The sequence below is a fragment of the Geotrypetes seraphini genome, chromosome 10 (genome assembly GCF_902459505.1).
Source record: "Geotrypetes seraphini chromosome 10, aGeoSer1.1, whole genome shotgun sequence".
In the NCBI taxonomy this organism is placed as follows: domain Eukaryota; kingdom Metazoa; phylum Chordata; class Amphibia; order Gymnophiona; family Dermophiidae; genus Geotrypetes; species Geotrypetes seraphini.
This window is the reverse complement of record NC_047093.1, coordinates 131,000,035-131,021,634: the sequence shown is the minus strand read 5'-3', so window position 1 is coordinate 131,021,634 and position 21,600 is coordinate 131,000,035. Positions and strand designations below refer to the sequence as shown.

The following is a 21,600-nucleotide window of genomic DNA, read 5'->3' as shown; positions in this document are numbered from 1 at the left end:
TCAAGGCGGAGAGATACATTGTGATATTAGCATTTGCATATTTTTTGATACACTCAGTAGCAATGCATGTATGACCGCCACACACACTCTCTGTGCTCATTAACACCCTTTAACCGTACCTCCCTCCCCCCCCAAATATATGAATGAAACAGTGCATGCCTGCCTGTAAGTCAATTTCAGATATTATGGCCAGTCCTACTAGATCAGTGAGCAGGTTCCTGGAATAGCCTGGTGGGTGTGTCGTGAACTATAGAAATGGAGACTCAGGCTCATATGACACTTAGTAACATAGTAGATGATGGCAGATAAAGACCCAAATGGTCCATCCAGTCTGCCCAACCTGATTCAATTCAAATTTTTTTTTTTTCTTCTTAACTATTTCTGGGCAAGAATCCAAAGCTGTACCCGGTACTGTTCTTGGGCTCCAACTGCTGAAGTCTCTGTCAAAGCTCACTACAGCCCAGCCACACCCTCCCAGCCATTGAAGCCCTCCCCACCCTATCCTCAACCAAAAGGCCATATACAGGCACATACTGTGCAAATCTGCCCAGTACTGCCCTTAGTTCTTCATCATTTAACTATTATTTTCTGATTCTAGATCCTCTGTGTTCATCCCACGCTTCTTTGAACTCCGTCACCATTTTCCTCTCCACCACCTCTCTCGGGAGCGCATTCCAGGCATCCACCACCCTCTCCGTAAAGTAGAATTTCCTAACATTGCTCTTGAATCTACCATCCCTCAACCTCAAATTATGTCCTCTGGTTTTACCATTTTCCTTTCTCTGGAAAAGATTTAGTTCTAGTTAATACTTTTCAAGTATTTGAATGTCTGAATTATATCTCCCCTGTCTCTCCTTTCTTCTAGGGTATACATATTCAGGGTTCCAATCTCTCCTCATACGTCTTCTGGTGCAAGCCTCCTATCATTTTCATCACCCTCCTCTGGACCGCTTCAAGTGTTCTTATGTCCTTCACCAGATACGGTCTCCAAAACTGAACACAATACTCCAAGTGGGGCCTTACCAATGACCTGTACAGGGGCATCAACACCTTCTTCCTTTTACTAGCCATGCCTCTCTTTATACAGCCCAGCATCCTTCTGGCAGCAGCCACTGCCTTTTCACACTGTTTTTCACCTTTAGATCTTCGGACACTATCACCCCAAGGTTCCTCTCCCCGTCCGTGCATATCAGCCTTTCATCTCCCAGTATATACGGTTCCTTCTGATTATTAATCCCCAAATGCATTACTCTGCATTTCTTTGCATTGAATTATAGTTGCCAGATATTAGACCATTCCTCTAACTTTTGCAGATCCTTTTTCATATTTTCCACTTCCTCTTCGGTGTCTACTCTGTTACAAATCTTGGTATCATCCGCAAAAAGGCAAACTTTCCCTTCTATCCCTTCAGCAATGTCACTCACAAACATATTGAACAGGATGTGCCCCAGCACCGAACCCTGAGGGACTCCACTAGTCACCTTTCCTTCCTCTGAGCGACTTCCATTAACCACCACCCTCTGGCATCTCGGTCCTTCTCCAGGATTCTCTGCCGTGAACACAGAATAGACGTATTTGTTTAGCACGTTTGCTTTTTCCTCATCACTCTCACATATCGGTTCCCAGCATCTTTTAGTTTAGCAATTCCATTTTTCATCTTCCTCCTTTCACTTATATATCTGAAAAAAATTTTGTCTCCCTTTTTTTTAAAAAAAATACATTTTTAGCCATTTGAGCCATCCAAACCCCATCCTAATCCCATTCTACCCACATATAGGTGTCACCTGTAGGCATACAATCTATTGGCGTGGTGTACAGTTGGGTTCAGTAGGTTTTGGGTGGCTTTGAAGGGCTCCCCAGACAATATAAGGAGCTTATGGTGAGATGTGCACCTGGGACTTTTTATGTGAGGCTCACTGCAGTGCCCCTTTAGGTGCCCCACTCTTCTGGCTCCTCCTACATCTCAATCGTTTGGTTTGTGCATTTTTATTTTGGATGTGCTTTTTTCAAAAATAGTTCCAAAAGGTAGAAACACTGAACACTAGTGCTGCTCGATTTCTGATTCAAATCGATTCACCGATTCACTTCGGGTGAATCGATTCAAATCGATTCCCTTTTTTTTTTAAAAAAAAGGGCCTCGCCGATTCGGTGCCCACAGATTGGATGCTGTTGCTTTGGGGTGGGGTTATGTGTGGCACGGCTTGTGTCTGAGGTGTGCGAGTGGGTGTTACTCTTGCTTTTTCTTTTCTCCTTCGGGGAGAGAGCTGGTAGGGGATTGGTGGGCAGTCGTGTGGGTGGGTTAGTTCCCCCGCTTCCTATGGTGGCTTGCAGCTGGTGAGGAAAATGGTGGGCGAGTGTGAAGGTTAGGTCCCCTTGTACTAAACCACACTAGTTCCTATGAGTGTTGGGAGCTTCACACAGCATTCAGCATGGCTCCCGGCGATAAAATCCACTAGCACAGTTTAGTACAAGGGGGCCTAGTCTAGAAACGGTTCCACGCCCCCCCCCCCCCCCCGTCGTTATCTGTCACCGCCATTATGGTGAAGAAGCCCGCAAAAGAGCAGGATGAGGTCTGGAGGTCGGCGAGTACGGGAGCTGGGCTCCAGCCTGCCCAACTGCCACTGCTTTGAGTGTGAGCAACGAGGGGTGACGTACATTGACATCACCGTGGGACGCTTTGTGTGTACCTTCTGCTCCAGCTTCTTGTGAGTATCATCTAATACGGTAGGAGTCCCAGGGTATTAATATTCATCTCTGCTTGCTTGCCTCGTGCACCTTCAGCATCTTGACTGGTAATAGGACTTATGCGGTTCCTATGTGCATTCCTTCTTTCCCTATGATAGTAATGCAACTGTCTGTTCAGCAGTGCCCTTTCTGTGAATTCTAACAGTATTGTCCATATATGTCCGTGGAAAAAAACAGAATGTATATAGTTGGTGACAAAAAATTCAAGTGGAGTCATCCACATTACACCCTATCTACAAAAATTTAAAAAGAGCTGCCATAAATTCTTCAGAGGAAATAGACCGGAGTACTTAAATTATTCCTTTGGGGGAGGGGGGGAAGAAATACAGAGGAGAGGGAGAGAGATGATGGACAATTGGATTTAGGGAGGGAAGGATCAAAGGGAGAGAAGTTGGACACGAGGGATGGTATGGAGGGGGTTGGGGACAGAGATACTGGATAGGAGGGTAGTTGGGAAGAGAAAGGGAGAGCTGGTGGACCCTGGGGTAATTGGGAAGGAGGGAGAGATTCTGGATGAAAGGGTAGTTGAGAAAAGGAGAGATGGTGGGGTCCATCGCTGCAGCTGCGGGGAATGGAGATGACAAAAGGATAGATGCCAGACCTCCTGGGGAGGGAAAGTAAATGGAAGGGGAGGACAGAGCTAGAAGGTGGATGGTTAGCACGGAGAAAGAAGAAAATGACAAATGGGCAGGAGACCCTGGCAAGTGAGTTTCAGAAGACAACCAGAGTTTCAAGTTTCAAGTTTATTAACTTTTTAATATACCGACCATCACAAAGTATCTGGCCGGTTTACAATAAGATTTATAAAAATTTTAAATATAAAATGTAGTGAGTGAACATTAAAGACATAGTTTGACTAACATGAACGTGCGGATAGGAGGGAAAGGGAGGGGGAAAGTTACATATTTTGGAGAAGAAAGGGAAAAGTGGGGATGGGAAAAAACATATTGGATAGGATCGCTTTTTTAAAGCGGTTGGTTGCATGAATTGGAATCGGAAGAGTTTAAGAACAAAGAAAATGGGAAGAAAAGAGAAAAAAAAAAAAAAAATTAGAAGAGGCAAAAGAAACTAAGAAGAGGCAAATGCATCTTGAAATAGAAATGTCTTCAAATTGATCTTGAATTTATCTAGATGTTGTTATTCTCTAAGTTGTTGAGGTAATGCATTCCATAATGTAGGGGCAACAACTGTAAAATTTATTTTTCGAGTATTATAGAATTCTTTGATAGAAGGGATTCGTAATAGTTTTTGGTCAGTAGACCTCAGAATTCGTGGAGAGCTATGGGGGATAAGTAGTTTATGAAGATATAAAGGCTGGTGTGTGAGATTTATTTTGAAAGTAAGCAGGATGGGACCTGGGACCAACATGATTTGGATAATTACCAGTCAACAAAAGGTAGAACAAATAATTTTATTTTCTATTTTGTGATTACAATACGTCAGATTTGAAATGTGTAGCCTGCCAGAGCTGGTGTTAGACTGCGAACATGAGCTAGGATTTAACAGAGAGAGGAAAAGACTTTTTTGTTTGTTTATTTTGTTTACACCACAGCGCCAGTGTGGGTAGGAGAGGATAAATGGGATGAAGAGGCAATAAAATAAACCCAATAGTATGTTTGAAAAAACCACCCAATTGGGCAAGAAAATCAAATCGAATCAAAAAATTGATTCAATAGGCTGAATTGAATCAAATCAAAATTTTATTCCTGAATCGGGCAGCAGTACTGAACACTAACACATCCATTTTTGAAAAAAACCCAAGATATGCCCAATTTCCCAAACTGCAAAATGTCTATTTGGAACTAGATTTATGTGCGTTTTTCATAAAACATCTAAATTCAGATATAGACATCATATTGAAAATACCCCTCCATGTCACTTGCTTCCTTTCGGCTATTCATAAATGGTGTGAATGATTGTACTGAGGTGCTATTTTTGTAGATGCTCATAGGTCTGATTCTTCCTACTTTACTATTGGTTTTGAGCCCTTGTTCCACCTGTGGTATATCACCAAAAGTCGCATTAGGCAATTAAAATAGTAATGAGATGCAAAACATGCATTCCTTTCATAATTCTTTGTCTAACCCTTAAGACACTTCATTCCATTTGTTTGATGACCTTTTAATTGGTTTTTAATTGGCACAGCCAATTAGTGTGCCAATTAAACCAATTATCTTAGGCCCCTTCTGGGTCTTTGATCTCAGTGGTCTATTTAAAATGGACCTTCCCATGTCCTAGTGGAACACCCTATCTCTAATCAATAAACATAAGCTGGATACCACCAATGACACTACACCTGCTTTGTGTAAGAGATATGGGGTCCTTTAAAAAATGAACATTTCAGGCTCAAGTACTTCTAACAGATAATGCAGGATAAGATTTGCAGGAGGATCATTGTTACTTTAATGTTTGCTACTGTCTGCTAAAAATTGATTTTGAAATATGCTTTAATATACGGGACAAGTGTTTATTTGTAACTCAAACTATTTATGAGATTAATGAGACAATATTTTTCATTCTCAGATATGGATACCTGTACAACATGCCCAGAGGACCAGTGGTCCAATCCAAACAGAGATGCCTGCATCCCAAAAATGATAACATTTCTGTCCTACGAAGAGCTTTTGGGCATAGTTTTGATTCTTATCAGCATTGTCTTCTTTTTAATCACTGCTGTCATTCTGGGAATCTTTATTTATTACCGAGACACTCCCATAGTGAGAGCCAACAACTGGAACCTCAGATATATTCTCCTTTTCTCCCTCATGCTCTCCTTCCTCTGCACCTTGGTATTCATTGGACGTCCTGAAAAAGTGACTTGCCTTCTCCGACAGACTGTCTTTGTGATCACTTTTTCTATCTCTCTCTCCTCCATACTAGCAAAAACTATTACTGTGGTTATGGCCACCAAGCCTGGAAGCAAGCTCCAGAAATAGATGGGTTCCAGGTCTCAGTTACGATAGTCCTTTGCTGTTCTTTTATTCAAACTGTTCTGTGTCTTGCCTGGTTGTTCACTGCTCCCCCATTCCTATATCTTAATACGAGATCAGAAATTGGATTAATAGTAATTGAATGTAATGAAGGGTCAATAGTTGCATTTTACTGTGTTCTGAGTTACCTGGGATTTCTGGCTGGGGTCAGCTTCATCGTAGCTTTCCTAGCAAGAAATCTACCTGACAGTTTCAATGAGGCCAAGTACATTACGTTCAGCATGATGGTCTTCTGCAGCATCTGGATCACCTTCATCCCAACATACTTGAGCACCAAAGCCAAGTACATGGTGGTAGTGGAGATATTTGCTATTCTGGCCTCTTGTGCTGGATTGCTGGGCTGTATCTTTATGCAGGCTGAACCCTTTATTCTGCTGAACCCTGAGAGGAACAGCAGGAAATATCTAACAAAAAACTTTAATGATTAGAATTTGTAGAAATAATGAAACATTCCAATGTTTCTCCATTATTCAGCACAGATCCCAGTATAGACTCTTGGGGCACTCCACTAGTGTCCTTTCTCCATGTAGATATTTGCCCATTCAGTTCTACTCTCTAATCTAATCTAATCTTCCATTTGTGAGTCGCACATATCTATACATGCTCAAGGCGACAGATCAAAGAGGAAGTGGAGAGTAGTAGGGGAAGGGCGCATGTAAAATTCAGAGGAGGAACCTAGAAGTAGGGGGGTGCTATATAGAATTGAAGACAGTTAATTGTCAAATAGGTGAGTCTTCAGGGTTTTTTTCTAAATGTAGACTAGTTTGTTTCTTTCCTGATGGTTTCTGGTAGGTCATTCCAGGTATTCACACCCAGATAAGTTAGCATAGAGTGGAAAATTTGTTTGTAGTGGAGGTATTTTGTGGATGGCTCCTGTGTTTAGCTATTTTCAATTAACAACATTCCAATACTCTACTTTCCTAAGGAGTCTCTCTTATTCCAAGACGCATACCATAGCATCTAAATATTTCCTATCCAACAGCTAGCAGTATAAACACGAGCCGCTTTTAAGAAGCGATCCCCATTCCTGGTGTTTTATCCCCCCTCTTTCCTTTAATTAATTTGTTTTTAATGATGTAATTATTAACTTTCCCCTCCCCCTTTCCCCTCAAGCTCATGTTCGTATTTGTAATTTGTTTATTTAATGTTCAAATTTCCCCCTCCTACTCCCCTACCAAAATTTATTTTAACCTTTTTCTTAGCATTGTAAACCAGCCAGGTGCATGACGATGGTCTATTAAAATTAATTAAACTTGAAACTTTAGGGTCTTTGGCAAGTCATGAAATCACCATTTCCAGTTTTAAGTGCTGCTCATGTCTATATTTTCAAAATGGCTGCATCATTGTACATGCTGACAAGTCTACAAGCATTCTAGGATAACCTTATTCTAAATCTATTGTATTTAACAAAACGTTCTTTTTTTTTTCTCTCACAAATCTAGAAACAAAATAGCCTTCATATCTGTTAACATACAATAAAACATTCTAAATAATATTAAAGATTTTATTAGTATGAATGTGTGAAACAAACTGAAAAAATGTCTGGAAAACAAGGAAGTTTGGAAATGACCTTAAAATAAACTAGTAAACATCAAGTTACCACCTGAATTGGAGAAATTCAACACACAAGTTCCTCAGAATGCCACACCAGATATACGTGTGGTAGCCGTCCTCATAGGAACATAGTAATGTGTGAATATGTTATTTTATAACGTTTCATAACGCTTATAAAGTGCAAGTGCTTCAATAAGTTATATAATGGTCATTTTTAACAAGGATTTAGCATCTTGCTAAGATTTTGAACTGCTCTGCTCTCCCTATCCCCGACCCTGATGAAATTATGAAACGCGTCGGTGGGAATTGAGGCAGACCCAGTTTCACAAAGCTAAGTATTGCTTTTGCAGTAGCTCTTAAAAAATGACCATTATATAACTTATTGAAGCACTTGCACTTTATAAGCGTTATGAAACGTTATAAAATAACAAATTCACACATTACTATGTTCCTATGAGGACGGCTACCACACGTATATCTGGTGTGGCATTCTGAGGAACTTGTGTGTTGAATTTCTCCAATTCAGGTGGTAACTTGATGTTTACTGGGATTTCAGGATTGTCTTTTGTGTGCACATTTAGACTTTGAGCTTAAAATAAACTAAGCGCATCCCCCACAGAGCATGAGACAAGAGAATGGCAGTCTGTGAGTTTTGAAAATGTCTGGATATTTGCTATACTTCTCAATCTGACAATGCAGGTCTAAATGGTTTACAGCCTGAAAAACAAGGAACGAGTTCCAAATAATATCAGATACCCAAAGGAAAAATGAGGGAGAAAATTAGGTAAGAGGAGGGAAATTAAGTGGGGATTCAGGGAGCAGAAGCACGGTGCCATAGGTATTAGTCCGCGAACTAGTTTACGTATTATAAGCCTGTTTAAAAAGCCATGTTTTAAGCTCAGCTTTGACATTATTAAGGGGTCCTTTTATCAAGCTGTGGTAGGGGTTTAAGGCGCGTTAAACTGCCTGCCGCGTCAGCCGCTAACGCCCGCTTCGAGCAGGCGTTAGTTTTTTAGCCGGCCGCAGGGGTTAGCGCGCGACGAAACGTCCGACGTGCTAACCCCGCTAGTGTGGCTTGATAAAAGGACCCCTAAATGAAAGATTACTAAGTATGTTTGGTGGAAGACAGTTCTAGATAGCGTTCTGGAGAGCGTGGCGCCGTAGTTAAAGCTACAGCCTCAGCACCCTGAGGTTGTGGGTTTGAACCCATTCTGCTCCTTGTGACCCTGGGCAAGTCACTTGGGGCTCCTTTTACTAAGCTGCGATAGCATTTTTAGCGTGCGCAGAATTGCTGTGCGTGCTAAACCCACGCTACGCGGCTAGAACTAACGCCAGCTCAATGCTGGCGTTAGCGTCTAGTGCGCGTGGCAATTTATCGTGCGCTAAGCGCACGCTAAAACCGCCATCACAGCATAGTAAAAGGAGCCCTTAGTTCCCCCATTGACCCAGGTACATTAGATCAGTGTCTCTCAACTTCTTCAAGCCAAGTACCTCCTAAGTATAACAAATATCTAGTACTGCTGCCCAAGCTCCGCCCTTGACCCCACCCCTAAAATAATAGTACTAATTGTAATGCGATTTTTTTTCCATTCATTTTTCATATACACACAATATAATCTTATTAATACATAATGGTAATCACAAAATTAAAAAAAACCCACAAAGCACACTGCATGGAGAGAAAATGTGAAGCATCATTTATATATATATATTTTTTTTTCCAAAGAGATCAAGGCAGATGTCTTTAAAATATGCAATGTCATCTCAGTAACAGCAATAGAAAAATAGACAAATTTAGTGCAAAATAAAGATAGCAGATATAAATTCTCAAAACGGACAGTTTGGCAAGGAAGGGTGGGGTGGGGGATACAGTATTAAAATGGATTCAGTCTTTTTTTACTAGAGCCGTGAATTCATAGTAATATGCGGTACCCGTGTTTCTGATATGATGGGAATGACGAAGGGAGTTCCGCAGGGGTCCTCATTGTCTGCCCTTCTGGTCAGTATTTATATATTGCAGCAATAGAGAAGGTTTTTCAGGAGCTTGGAGTTCATTGCCCCATGTATGTGGATGATATCCATTCCCCCCCCCCCCCCCTAGTAACTGAAGGAATACATTTTGTAAAGAGGAAATTGACTGAGTGTATGGAGCGCATAACATCGTGGATGCATGGCAATAAATTGGTTCTGAATATAAGAAAGACAGAAGTGATGTTTGTTGGAAATGATGAAATCTTGTGAGGGTTGGGAGAGTTGAAAATACGAGATGTAAGAACATAAGACCATAAGAACATAAGAACATAAGCAATGCCTCTGCTGGTCAGACCTGAGGTCCATCGTGTCCAGTACTCCGCTCACGCGGCGGCCCAACAGGTCCAGGACCTGTGCAGTAATCCTCTATCTATACCCCTCTATCCCCTTTTCCAGCAGGAAATTGTCCATTCCTTTCTTGAACCCCAGTACCGTACTCTGCCCTATTACACTCTCTGGAAGCGCATTGGCTAAGGCTCTTAACATTTGCATCTCCTCTTCCTATAGGCTAAGGCTCTTTGCACCTGCATTGTGATGTCATAGAGCTTTATGGTTATAGAAACCTAGAAACATGATGGCAGATAAAGGCCAAATGGTCCATCCGCAGCATCCACTATCTCCTCCTCTCCCATAAGAACATAAGAATGCCTCCGCTGGGTCAGACCTGAGGTCCATCGTGCCCAGCAGTCCGCTCACGTGGCGGCCCAACAGGTCCAGGACCTGTGCAGTAATCCTCTATCTATACCCCTCTATCCCCTTTTCCAGCAGGAAATTGTCCAATCCTTTCTTGAACCCCAGTACCGTACTCTGCCCTATTACGCCCTCTGGAAGCGCATTCCAGGTGTCCACCACACGTTGGGTAAAGAAGAACTTCCTAGCATTCGTTTTGAAACTGTCCCCTTTCAACTTTTCCGAATGCCCTCTTGTTCTTTTATTATTCAAAAGTTTGAAGAATCTGTCCCTCTCTACTCTCTCTATGCCCTTCATGTGGTTTTCACTTTGGCATCACCCATTAAGGGCTCCTTTTACGAAAGTACACTAGTGTTTTTAGTGCACGCACCGGATTAGCGCCCGCTAGTCGAAAAACTACCGCCTGCTCAAGAGAAGGCGGTAGCGGCATTTTAGCGTGTGCTATTCCGCGCGTTAAGGCCCTAACGCGCCTTCGTAAAAGGACCCCCAAGATGTTAGGGGTGATTGTGGATGTGCAGCTTTCGAGGCAGACACATATTATGCAAGTTGTTAAAGGAATAGTTTCTCAATTACGATCGCTGTCAAGAGTGAGAAATAGGATGTCTACATTAGATTTTCAAATTGTGGTGCAGAGCTTGGTATTGCCCAGACTGGATTTTTTTTCTACTCTTTATTGTTTGGTATTGCAAAAAATAAAGTCAGGGCACTCCAAGCTGTGCAAAATGCATTGGCAAGAATGATTATGGGGGTGGCATGGAATGACCATATAACGCTGGTACTGAAAAGTCAATGTAGAATTGATCACAAAATTTTGATGGTTGTTCACCAGGCGATCTATGGGGTAACACTGTGGTATTTAGGGCAGGCACTGAAACAATACATACCTTCTAGAACGTTAAGGTCAGAATCTGCCGTGAGGCTATCAATAGAGGTGCTTGGTGAAGCTCATTACAAAATGAGCCATTTCTGTGGTGGGTCCTCTGAAATGGAATGCTTTGCCAGGATATTTGAGGCTAAGACATAAGAAATGCCTCCGCTGGGTCAGACCCTAGGTCCATCGCGCCCAGCCGTCCGCTCACGCGGCGGCCCAACAGGTCCAGGACCTGTGCAGTAAATTTCTATCTATACCCCTCTATCCCCTTTTCCAGCAGGAATTTGTCTAATCCTTTCTTAAACCCCAGTACCGTACTCTGCCCTATAACGTCCTCTGGAAGCGCATTCCAGGTGTCCACCACACGTTGTGTAAAGAAGAACTTCCTAGCATTTGTTTTGAATCTGTCCCCTTTCAACTTTTCCGAATGCCCTCTTGTTTTTTCATTTTCTGAAAGTTTGAAGAATCTGTCCCTCTCTACTCTCTCTATGCCCTTCATGATCTTGTAAGTCTCTATCATATCCCCTCTAAGTCTCCTCTTCTCCAGGGAAAAGAGTCCCAGTTTCTCCAATCTTTATCTATCTCTCTCTATTTCTCTCTCTCTTTCTCTCTGTCTCCCTTTCTCTCTCTCTGTCTCTCTTTCTCTCTCTCTCTGTCTCTCTTTCTTTCTGTCTCTCTCCCTTTCTCTCTCTCTTTCTGTCCCTCTCTACTCTCTCTATGCCCTTCATGATCTTGTAAGTCTCTATCATATCCTCTCTAAGTCTCCTCTTCTCCAGGGAAAAGAGTCCCAGTTCCTCCAATCTTTCTCTATCTATCTCTCTTTATTTCTCTCTCTCTTTCTCTCTGTCTCCCTTTCTCTCTCTCTGTCTCTCTTTCTCTCTCTCTCTGTCTCTCTTTCTTTCTGTCTCTCTCCCTTTCTCTCTCTCTTTCTGTCCCTCTCTACTCTCTCTATGCCCTTCATGATCTTGTAAGTCTCTATCATATCCTCTCTAAGTCTCCTCTTCTCCAGGGAAAAGAGTCCCAGTTTCTCCAATCTTTCTCTATCTATCTCTCTCTATTTCTCTCTCTCTTTCTCTCTGTCTCCCTTTCTCTCTCTCTGTCTCTCTTTCTCTCTCTCTCTGTCTCTCTTTCTTTCTGTCTCTCTCCCTTTCTCTCTCTCTTTCTGTCCCTCTCTACTCTCTCTATGCCCTTCATGATCTTGTAAGTCTCTATCATATCCTCTCTAAGTCTCCTCTTCTCCAGGGAAAAGAGTCCCAGTTCCTCCAATCTTTCTCTATCTATCTCTCTCTATTTCTCTCTCTCTTTCTCTCTGTCTCCCTTTCTCTCTCTCTGTCTCTCTTTCTCTCTCTCTCTCTGTCTCTCTTTCTCTCTTTCTTTCTGTCTCTCTCCCTTTCTCTCTCTCTTTCTGTCCCTCTCTACTCTCTCTATGCCCTTCATGATCTTGTAAGTCTCTATCATATCCCCTCTAAGTCTCCTCTTCTCCAGGGAAAAGAGTCCCAGTTCCTCCAATCTTTCTCTATCTATCTCTCTCTCTTTCTCTCTCTCTTTCTCTCTGTCTCCCTTTCTCTCTCTCTGTCTCTCTTTCTCTCTCTCTCTGTCTCTCTTTCTTTCTGTCTCTCTCCCTTTCTCTCTCTCTTTCTGTCCCTCTCTACTCTCTCTATGCCCTTCATGATCTTGTAAGTCTCTATCATATCTCCTCTAAGTCTCCTCTTCTCCATGGAAAAGAGACCCAGGTTCTCTAATCTCTCGGCGTATGAGAGGCTTTCCATCCCCTTAATCAGTCGTGTCGCTCTCCTCTGAACTCTCTCGAGTAACACCATATCCTTCTTAAGGTACGGTGACCAATACTGGACGCAGTACTCAAGATGTGGACGCACCATTGTCCGATACAGCGGCAGGATAACTTCTTTCATTCTGGTTGTAAAGACAAGGGTGTCAGGTCAAAAGCGTGCCGGGACAAAGGCGCGCGCAGACAACTGAGCGCAGCGTGGAGGCGTGCGCCGAAGAAAATGACTGTTTTTAGGGGCTCCGACGGAGGTGTGTGTGTGAACCCCCCCACTTTACTTTATACAGATTGCGCCGCGTTGTGGGGGCGTTGGGGGGGTTTGGGGGATTGTAACCCCCCACATTTTACTGAAAACTTTACTTTTTCCCTAAAAACAGGGAAAAAGTTGTTTCCAGTATAATGAGGGAGGTTACAACCCCTCAAACCCCCCACAACGCCGCCGCGATCTGTATTAAGTAAAGTGGGGGGCTCCCCAACAAAACCCCCCATCGGAGCCCCTAAAAACACTCTTTTTCTTCGGTGCGCACATCCATCTTGCGCTCAGTTGTCGGCGCGCGCCTTTGTCTTCCGCGGTTTTGTCTATGAACCAAAGACAAGATGTCTTGTAAGAAGCAACTAAAAACATATTTGTTTGTGAAAGCTATAGGAGAATCCACACTCCATTCACACACCCTCTAATCAAAAACGTCAAACAAGAAAAAAATGTACAATGGCCTCCTGGCCACTCAAGCAGCAAAACTAGACTACCAATTCTCCAATTTACTGATCACGACCCCAGACTACAAAACCTTCAGAAAATAAATAAAAACCCTGCTATTCAAGAAATCCTTAAAGACAAACTAACGCAGCAAGATCATCTCAGTTCCAAATAGCAACCCGCTCCACTCCATAATACCACGGGAAATGTCCAGATAACTTCTTATGTATTCCTAAATGTCCAAATAACTCCTTGTGTAATCCGCCTTGAACCGCAAGGTAATGGCGGAATAGAAATTACTAATGACAATCTGTTTTATGAAGTCTTATTAGCCATGTGCTAGTTTTAGTAAGTTAGACAACTTTGGAGGTGTGAGTAGATAATGTTTTACTGATTATGTGTGTATACATGACTATGTATGTTTATTTTGTAAACCGCTTAGATCTTAGAAGGTGTAGAAATTTTTTTAAATGAATAAATGAACACATTTCAGTCACTAAATTGAAAATAAAATCATTTTTCCTATCTTTGTTGTCTGGTGATTTCATTAGTCTCCAGTTGCACTTTCTTTCTTTCTGCTTCCTGCACGCTTTCTCTCCTCCAGGCCTCAATCCCTTCTCCAACCAACATCTCTCTCTGTCCCTCCATGAGTCCAACTATTCTTCCTCTCTCCTCCACCCCTATTGGCAACATTTCTCCCTCTCTCATTGACCTACAGATAAGATTGACCTACAGATGAGATAAAGAAGTTTATCTTATCTGTAGGTCAATGTGAGTTTAGTGATTAGAAAATTAATCTTTGACTGTTTTTTAAGTTTGTGGATCTAAATAACAGGAGAAACGTTTGTCTGTTTACAAAGATGGATGTATGGCAGAAAGTGAAGGGAGAAAAACAACAAATGGATAAGGTGGCCCTAGATACATAGTTAAGAGCACAGACAGAAGGACGTGCAGCCAGAGATTGGGAAAGATGGTTTGAAAACCAAAATCACCAGGCAACAAAGGTAGGGGAAATTATTTTATTTTCAATTTAGTGATTGAATTGTATCATTTTTGAGAAATGACATCTGCTGTCTATATTTTGCACTGTTCAGGAAGAAATGCATTTGTTTCTTTCTCTGGGGGTTGTACTGCATGCAGAGTCTTGAATCTTAGGGTTTGGTTTGTATATATTAGTACTTTTAGTTTGTGATCCTGTATTTGCTTAGGGGTTATCTATGTTCTGCATGTGTGACCAAGGCCAGGTGTTCTGGTAGGAATGAATGTTGAGAAACATACAATGTGCTTTGTGTAGTTTAATTTTGTGGTTAACCTTTATGTATTGTTAATAAGATTATATTGTGTGTATACTGTATATGAAAAATGAATGGAAAAATGGTATTACAATTAGTATTATTAGGGGGTTGGGATCTGGGGCAGAGCTTAGGTGGGATCTGGGGCGGAGCTTGGGCGGGGGTTTGGGGCAGAGCTTGTGGGCCCCCCAACAAAAAAGCGTTCCGCTGCCTATGTCTCCTTCTGTTACCCCTTTCCGGCACAATGCCACATTTCTCCCTCCATCACTATGTTCAATATTCTTCCCCTTTAATCTGTACCTCTGTTCCCTCTCCTCCACCATATCCAACATTTTTCCATCTCCTCCTTCTCTCCCCCATGCATCTCTACCTCAATCCTCTCTCTCTCTCTCTCTCTATGCCCAACAGTGGTCCTCTTCCTTCCGTTCCATTGTCTGGCATCTTTTTCTTCTTCCCCTCCCCATTCCCTATCCAGTGTTCTGGTATCTCTCCTTCCCCCCTCCCATGGTCTGCCTCTCTATCTGCCCCTTCCCTGTCCTCCCCTGGAGGTCTGACATCTTTCCTTCCCTTCCCATCCCCATGGCCCAGCATGTCTCTTACCCTCTCCATGTTAACGCCCCTGTGGGATCTGGTGCTTGCTCATCCGATGCTGCTGTAACTCTTAGTTTCAAATTTAAAATATATTTGATTAATCACTTATCAGTTTTGCTAAGCGATGTACAATATAAAATGGGAAAAACAAAATTGAAAACAATGTACAAAGACTGAGGACTGACAAACAAGAAATGAAAGGGTAAGGGTTGAACTACAATAAAGTCAAGCAAAGTAGGGAAGGGAGAAAACAGAGGGGGGATTTCCTTTCTGGATAACATTTCTGTAGAGAAACCATTTTCTTGAGGGATTGAGATCAATGCTCAAAAGTATCTTTCAATAAGAAGCATTGTAAAGCTCCCTTGAATTTATCCATGTTTATTTCCTCTCTGATATGATAGGGTAAAGAATTCCAAATAAGCAGAACAGTAACTGGAAACATAGTTGCGCATTGAGTAATAATAATAATAATAATAATAACAGTTTATATACCGTTTATATACAGTTTATATACTGTAAACCGCAATACCGTTAAGTTCTATGCGGTTTACAGAAGATTAGTGGGGTACAAGTTGAGTTGACGTACAAGTTGAGTTAACTTAAGGGATGTGGGAACAATGGAGAGAAAGGGCAAGAGAGGGGAAGGAGGGAAGTGGGTCAGCTGTCTAGGTATTTCAGGAATAGGTGAGTTTTGAGGCGTTTTGAGTACTGACCATCTTAAGGGATGGGACGAAGAAAAGATGTTGTGCAGAAGATTTAAGGACTCTAGAAGGGGTTTGAGGGATAAGCATTTTATCTATAAAGGCTGGTTCCCGTGTTTTATGCATTTTAAATGTAATTAATGCAATTTTATACGATATTCTGTGAGACACAGGGAGCCAGTAGGGTTTTTTTTTTAAAGTAAAGGGGTCACATGATTGTATTTTTTTTGAATTTGTGATAATTTTAATGGCTGCATTTTGAATCAGTTATAGACGCCTAATTTCTTTTTGCAGTATTCCATTGTAGAGGGTGTTACAATGGTCAATTTTGGATATGACTAGTGAATGGATGAGTAGATTTAAAGAAGACGGCTCAAGAAGGTTAGCTAAGGATCTGATCATTCGAAGTTTGAAAAAAACAGTTTCTGACCACTGCCTCAATTTGATTGTGGAAGATTAATTTTATTGTCAAAGATTATGCCTAGGATTTTAGTAGAAGAAACCTCGTTAATGGTAGTGTTGTTAATTGAGATTGGAGAGGAAAGTTGAATGCCGTCTCTCCATGAGCGCACTTTAAATTTGAAAGAACTGCGCTGGATGTATGAGTTAAACAACATGCAACCTATTGGTTTAAATGAAACAAGTGACTGGATGGTCTCTCCATGGGAACAGAAGGCAGTTTGTTTTGGCAAATTACTGATAGTGATTAATTTTGGTTTGAAGGAATCGATTTTTATTTATAGGGTCAACAGGATGGATGAATTGAATGTCGTCCACCTAGGCATAGGAGGTAAAGCCTCTATATTGGCATAATGTCAATAATGGTGTGAGATAAATATTAAATAGTAACGGAGAGAGAATTGAACCCTGTGGAATGCCAAAGTTATTTGAATATATTTTAGACTTAGATTGATTAAGAGTAACTGTAGAAGTACAATCTGAAAAATAGGAGTGGAACCAGTCTAGGGCCTGTCCCCTGTTATCCACCGATGATAATCTTTTCAGGAAAAGTTGATAATCGATTGTGTCGAAAGCTGATGCCAGATCCAGTGAGATGAGTATGACCGATTTGTGCTGATCAAGGAAATATTGGATTGAGGATATTAATCCTAATAGGGAGTGTTCTGTAGAGTGGTTTAATTGGAAGCCTGTCTGATTTTTTTCTGTAGAATGGTTTAATCAGAAGCCTGTGAGAATTGATTGTGCATCACTTTTCTGATAATTTGGCCATGAAGGGAAGATTAGAGATAGGCCTATTTTTTTATTTTTATAATAATTTTTATTAACATTTTAACAAAGAATATAGACCATAGTGGGCGACACACGTGTGTCCTGCACAGTGGCCCCGGGTACAGCACAACAAGTCGCAATTGTCCCCCACCCCCCCTCCCACACAGCATCACATATTCAGCAAGTAGCTACGGGCTCTGGGAGACAAGCTATCAAACACAGGGGACCAAATCTGTAGAAACCGCTGCCAGGCGGCCGGAGAGGCTCTCTTGATCGAGATGGGCCTATAATTTTCACAGTCTTGTTTGTTAGCTTTTGGATTTTTTTGTTATGGGATGAATAGTTGAGTGTTTCCAAGAGTTTGGAATGAAGGAAGTACTTAAGCTCTCGTTGACGAGTTTGGAGATGAACTGTCCAAAAATAGTGAGGAATTTTTTTCAAAATTAATGGAGGCATTACCTCAGTTTTAGACCCTTTGGGGTTAAGAGATTGGATAATTCCGCTTTATGCTTGTTGGACTGTAATGAAGCGGAGGAAGGAACTAGCGGTGAGCCTGGATATGACGGTCTGGAGTGCATGTTTGGCTTCAGGACCGGGGAGCCAGGTGGAGGAAACGGGAGAGGACTGGGGTGCAGAGTGGTGCTCCGGGTGTATCATTACTTCATCCACTGGGACTATGTTTAGTTGTTCCTCTGAGCCCACCTCCTTTTCTGATCACTGTATGGAGGTCGGTGCCTGTGTCGGCAGTGACCAAGCCTCTTGTCATCCCGGCTTTTGGCCCTGCTGTCTTAGACCTACAAACATACCGAGAGTCACCTGCCAAGCTTCCAGCGGCGTCAGCACACACCGTCAATCAGATCCGGGCGGCTTTCCCGCAGAGGAGAAAATCCTGCAATCACCGTGAGCCTCATCTAGGGCAGCCTCCTTGGATTGAAACCGTGGATTGAAGACAAAGTTTTATTTTTATTTTTCATCCAGTTTATGATCTATCTTTAATCTTATTTATTGTTTTGCCTTTTGTCTTTGTTCTGTTCTATTTCTATCATTTCAATTTCTCCAGAATTCTACTGTTCAACGGCTCCCCCTTCTGCTTCTATTCCTTTCTCTCCTCTCTTCTACCTTCCAAAGTATTTAGATCAATGCTGTCTTGTTAAAATGTTTATTTTTATTTTATTTTTCCTCTTACTCTACTTTTCACTTCTCTATTACCCTCCAGGTACTTTAGTTAGATTGTGAGCCTTCGGGACAGTAAGGGAATTTTCCAAGTACCTTTCTTATTTCTAATCTTAATGTATATTTTCTGTAAACCGCTTAGAACCTAACGGATGTAGCGGTATATAAGAAATAAATTACATTACATTACATTACATTACATGGACCATTTGGCCTTCATCTGCCATCATGTTTCTAGGTTTCTATAACCATAAAGCTCTATGACATCACAATGCAGGCAAAGAGCCTTAGCCAATGGGAAGAAGATATGCAAATGTTAAGAGCCTTAGCCAATAGGGAGAGGAGGAGATAGTGGATGCTGCAGAATTCTACTGTTCAACGGCTCCCCCTTCTGCTTCTATTCCTTTCTCTCCTCTCTTCTACCTTCCAAAGTATTTAGATCAATGCTGTCTTGTTAAAATGTTTATTTTATTTTTATTTTTCCTCTAACTCTACTTTTCACTTCACTATTACCCTCCAGGTACTTTAGTTAGATTGTGAGCCTTCGGGACAGTAAGGGAATTTTTCAAGTACCTTTCTTATTTTTATTCTTAATGTATATTTTCTGTAAACCGCTTAGAACCTAGCGGATGTAGCGGTATATAAGAAATAAATTACATTACATTTACAGCGGTTGTATAAATAGAGATTAGAGCGCCATTTCCGTTCAAGCGAGCGGAGTTGGCTTTGAAGAAGGGCTAAGTCGGAATTAAACCAAGGATTTTTAGTTTTTTTAATGGAAATTGTAGAATTGGCCTGAGCCAATAATGGGTCTCCCCTTTACCTATCCGGAGTCCTCCCCCCCCCCCTGCAGGATCTGGTGCTTACTCACCCAGTACTGCTAAAACTCTTAGGCCATTGACAGAATAAGTGAAGCAAACACGCTGCATTTTGCGCTCCAAGAAAGCTTCTGGGTCACCAAAGACAACGGGGCTCATAATCAAAACAGAAAAACATCCAAAAACCGGTCTAAATCGGCACTTAGACGATCAGTGAGACAGGTCGTCCAAGTGTCGATAATCAAACCGGGTTCTAGACGTATTTAAAAATGACCTAGGTCTTCATAGTGCTGCTGAACGACCAGAGATAAAAGGGGCATGTGAGGAGGAGTGTCGAGGGTGGGATTTGGGCCTTCCTAGTCTTAGTCATACTGCATGTATAACCGAAAGTTTTACAACACTGCCTAGACGGAACCTGGACGTTGTGACTTAAGCCATCTAAAACCAGGTCTAAGTCACAAGAAGGTATCCAAAGTGACCAGATAAGCACTAAAGACACAAAGTACAGACCCCCACACACTACCCCAGTGATCACTGACCCCCCCCCCTAAAAATCGTAATAACAACTTTACATATCTGCCTCCAGAATATCAGCACCTGGCAGCCTGGCATAGGAAAGCCTAGTAGAGCTGCACAGAGGTGGCTTAAATGGTCTTGGGGATGGGTTAGTGAACCATTTAGAGGAGGACCCAGGCCCATACGCCACTCTAATCACTGCATTCATGGTGAAAAATGTACACCCCCCAAAACCCTTTTATACTGCCATATAAGTGGCTCCTGTAGCCATAAGGACTATTGGGGTGGTAGATAGATGGGTCTAGAAGATTCTGGTGGTGATTTGGGGAGCTCATTATGACCTATAAGGGAGCTGTAGTGAGATGTTTATGTGGGATCCTTTTTGTGAAGTTCACAGTAGTGCCCTGTAAGGTATCCCACTACTCTGGTGCCATGTCTGGGTGTCCAGTCCATCACTTTTCTGGCCCCTTCCACATCCAAAAGGTCTTTTTCTAGGCATTTGTGTCTTGGACAAATTTTTGGATGAAAATGGGTATAAAGATAGACGACTTAGTGGTCTGGGCGATCAGACGGCTGGACATAGAGTTGGACGATTAAAAAAAAAAAAAAAAAAAAGAAAGAAATTGACATAAACAATATTAAATGAAACTTGGATCATTTAAACTGATTACTCTGGTACATTGTTAGAACTTGCACCTATTATGTCTTATTTCCTTTTCCTGAACTAATGTCTTCTCAACTTCTATTTTATTTCTGATGCATTCAGTCATTTATGACCATTATTCCACTGTGGATGCACTTCACATTTGTTAATGACATTGTTATAATGCGCTCCTTGTTGGAGCACGCATATTGTTGGCTTTGTATTTCATCTTTTATAAAATCAATAAAACTTTTTGAACTAAAAAAAAAAAGTTGGACTTATTTTTCAAAAATGGGCCTTTTCCCGTGTCTGACTTTGGGCGACTTGTGACTTAGGCCCATAACGGACTTAGATGTTTCTTTTGATTATGCCCCTTCACGTGTTTACTTCACTCATGCTGCCGATGGTCTGTAGAGTTATAGCAGTGCTGGATGAGTAAGTACCAGATCCTGCAAGGGGGAAGGGGGAGGGAGAACTCCAGATAAGTGCAGGGGGGGACTCATTATTGGCTCAGGCCCATCCAAGACAAATCATCAGGGGTCATCTTTTTCCCCTGTCTCCCGCATCTGGATTCAGCGTTTACTCCACTAACTAGCCCATAGTCCGGCAACTCCCCCTCTCTCTAAACCTCCCTTTCTCAGTGTACCATATCGCCCTTGCAAGCACGGCAAACAATGAAAATCCGCTGCCTACACTGGCCCTGCAGACTTCATTTTGCTGTTGCCACCCAGGAGCTGAGGCACACCAGAAGGGATAGTTGCTGGTTTGTGGGCAGGAAAGGGAGGCAGCAAAAGCCAGATCTGGGGGAAGAAGCAAAATGAAGGATAAGGTGTGGTGGCAGCGGAGGCGGCAGTGGTGGTAGTGTGAGGAGACCAATATAGCTGTAGGTCCATCCAAATGGGCTATTTCATCTTTTTCTGTTATCATCAACTACATTACACTGTTACGTTATTACACTGTATTACACTAGCATCTAATCATATTAATATTTACCTCTAGTTAAGTCACTAGAGCCATAAGATTATTTTTTAAAAGAAACAACCTATATTTTCATAATAAATATAGGTGACAGGAGCAGATGTTCCTTAAGGCTTGACCTCTGAGCAGTAAGGCACAGCAGAGACCATCTGGTGTCCTCAGAGGTGTTGGAGCTCAGCTAGAAATAGAGCGGTCACCTCACCATCATCATTGTAATTTCACTGTCTTTCATCATTCTCCTTGGGGGGTAAATGCATTTCCCATTTATCATTCAAATATTCAGTCGGATAAGAC

At 42.0% G+C, this 21,600-nt stretch overlaps 1 protein-coding gene across 1 annotated transcript in view; it reads right to left on the bottom strand.

Annotated features, from left to right (window-relative positions):
- The window catches only part of LOC117368577 (vomeronasal type-2 receptor 26-like), a 65,314-nt gene extending 43,773 nt beyond the window's left edge, over window positions 1-21,541 (bottom strand). Inside the window, exons 1-2 of the mRNA XM_033962308.1 lie at window positions 21,504-21,541; window positions 5,919-6,116 (exon numbers count right to left, since the gene is read on the bottom strand). Coding sequence (XP_033818199.1) covers window positions 5,919-6,116; window positions 21,504-21,541 — 236 coding nt within the window. The remainder of the gene's footprint in view (window positions 1-5,918; window positions 6,117-21,503) is intronic.
- Window positions 21,542-21,600: the final 59 nt, after the last annotated feature.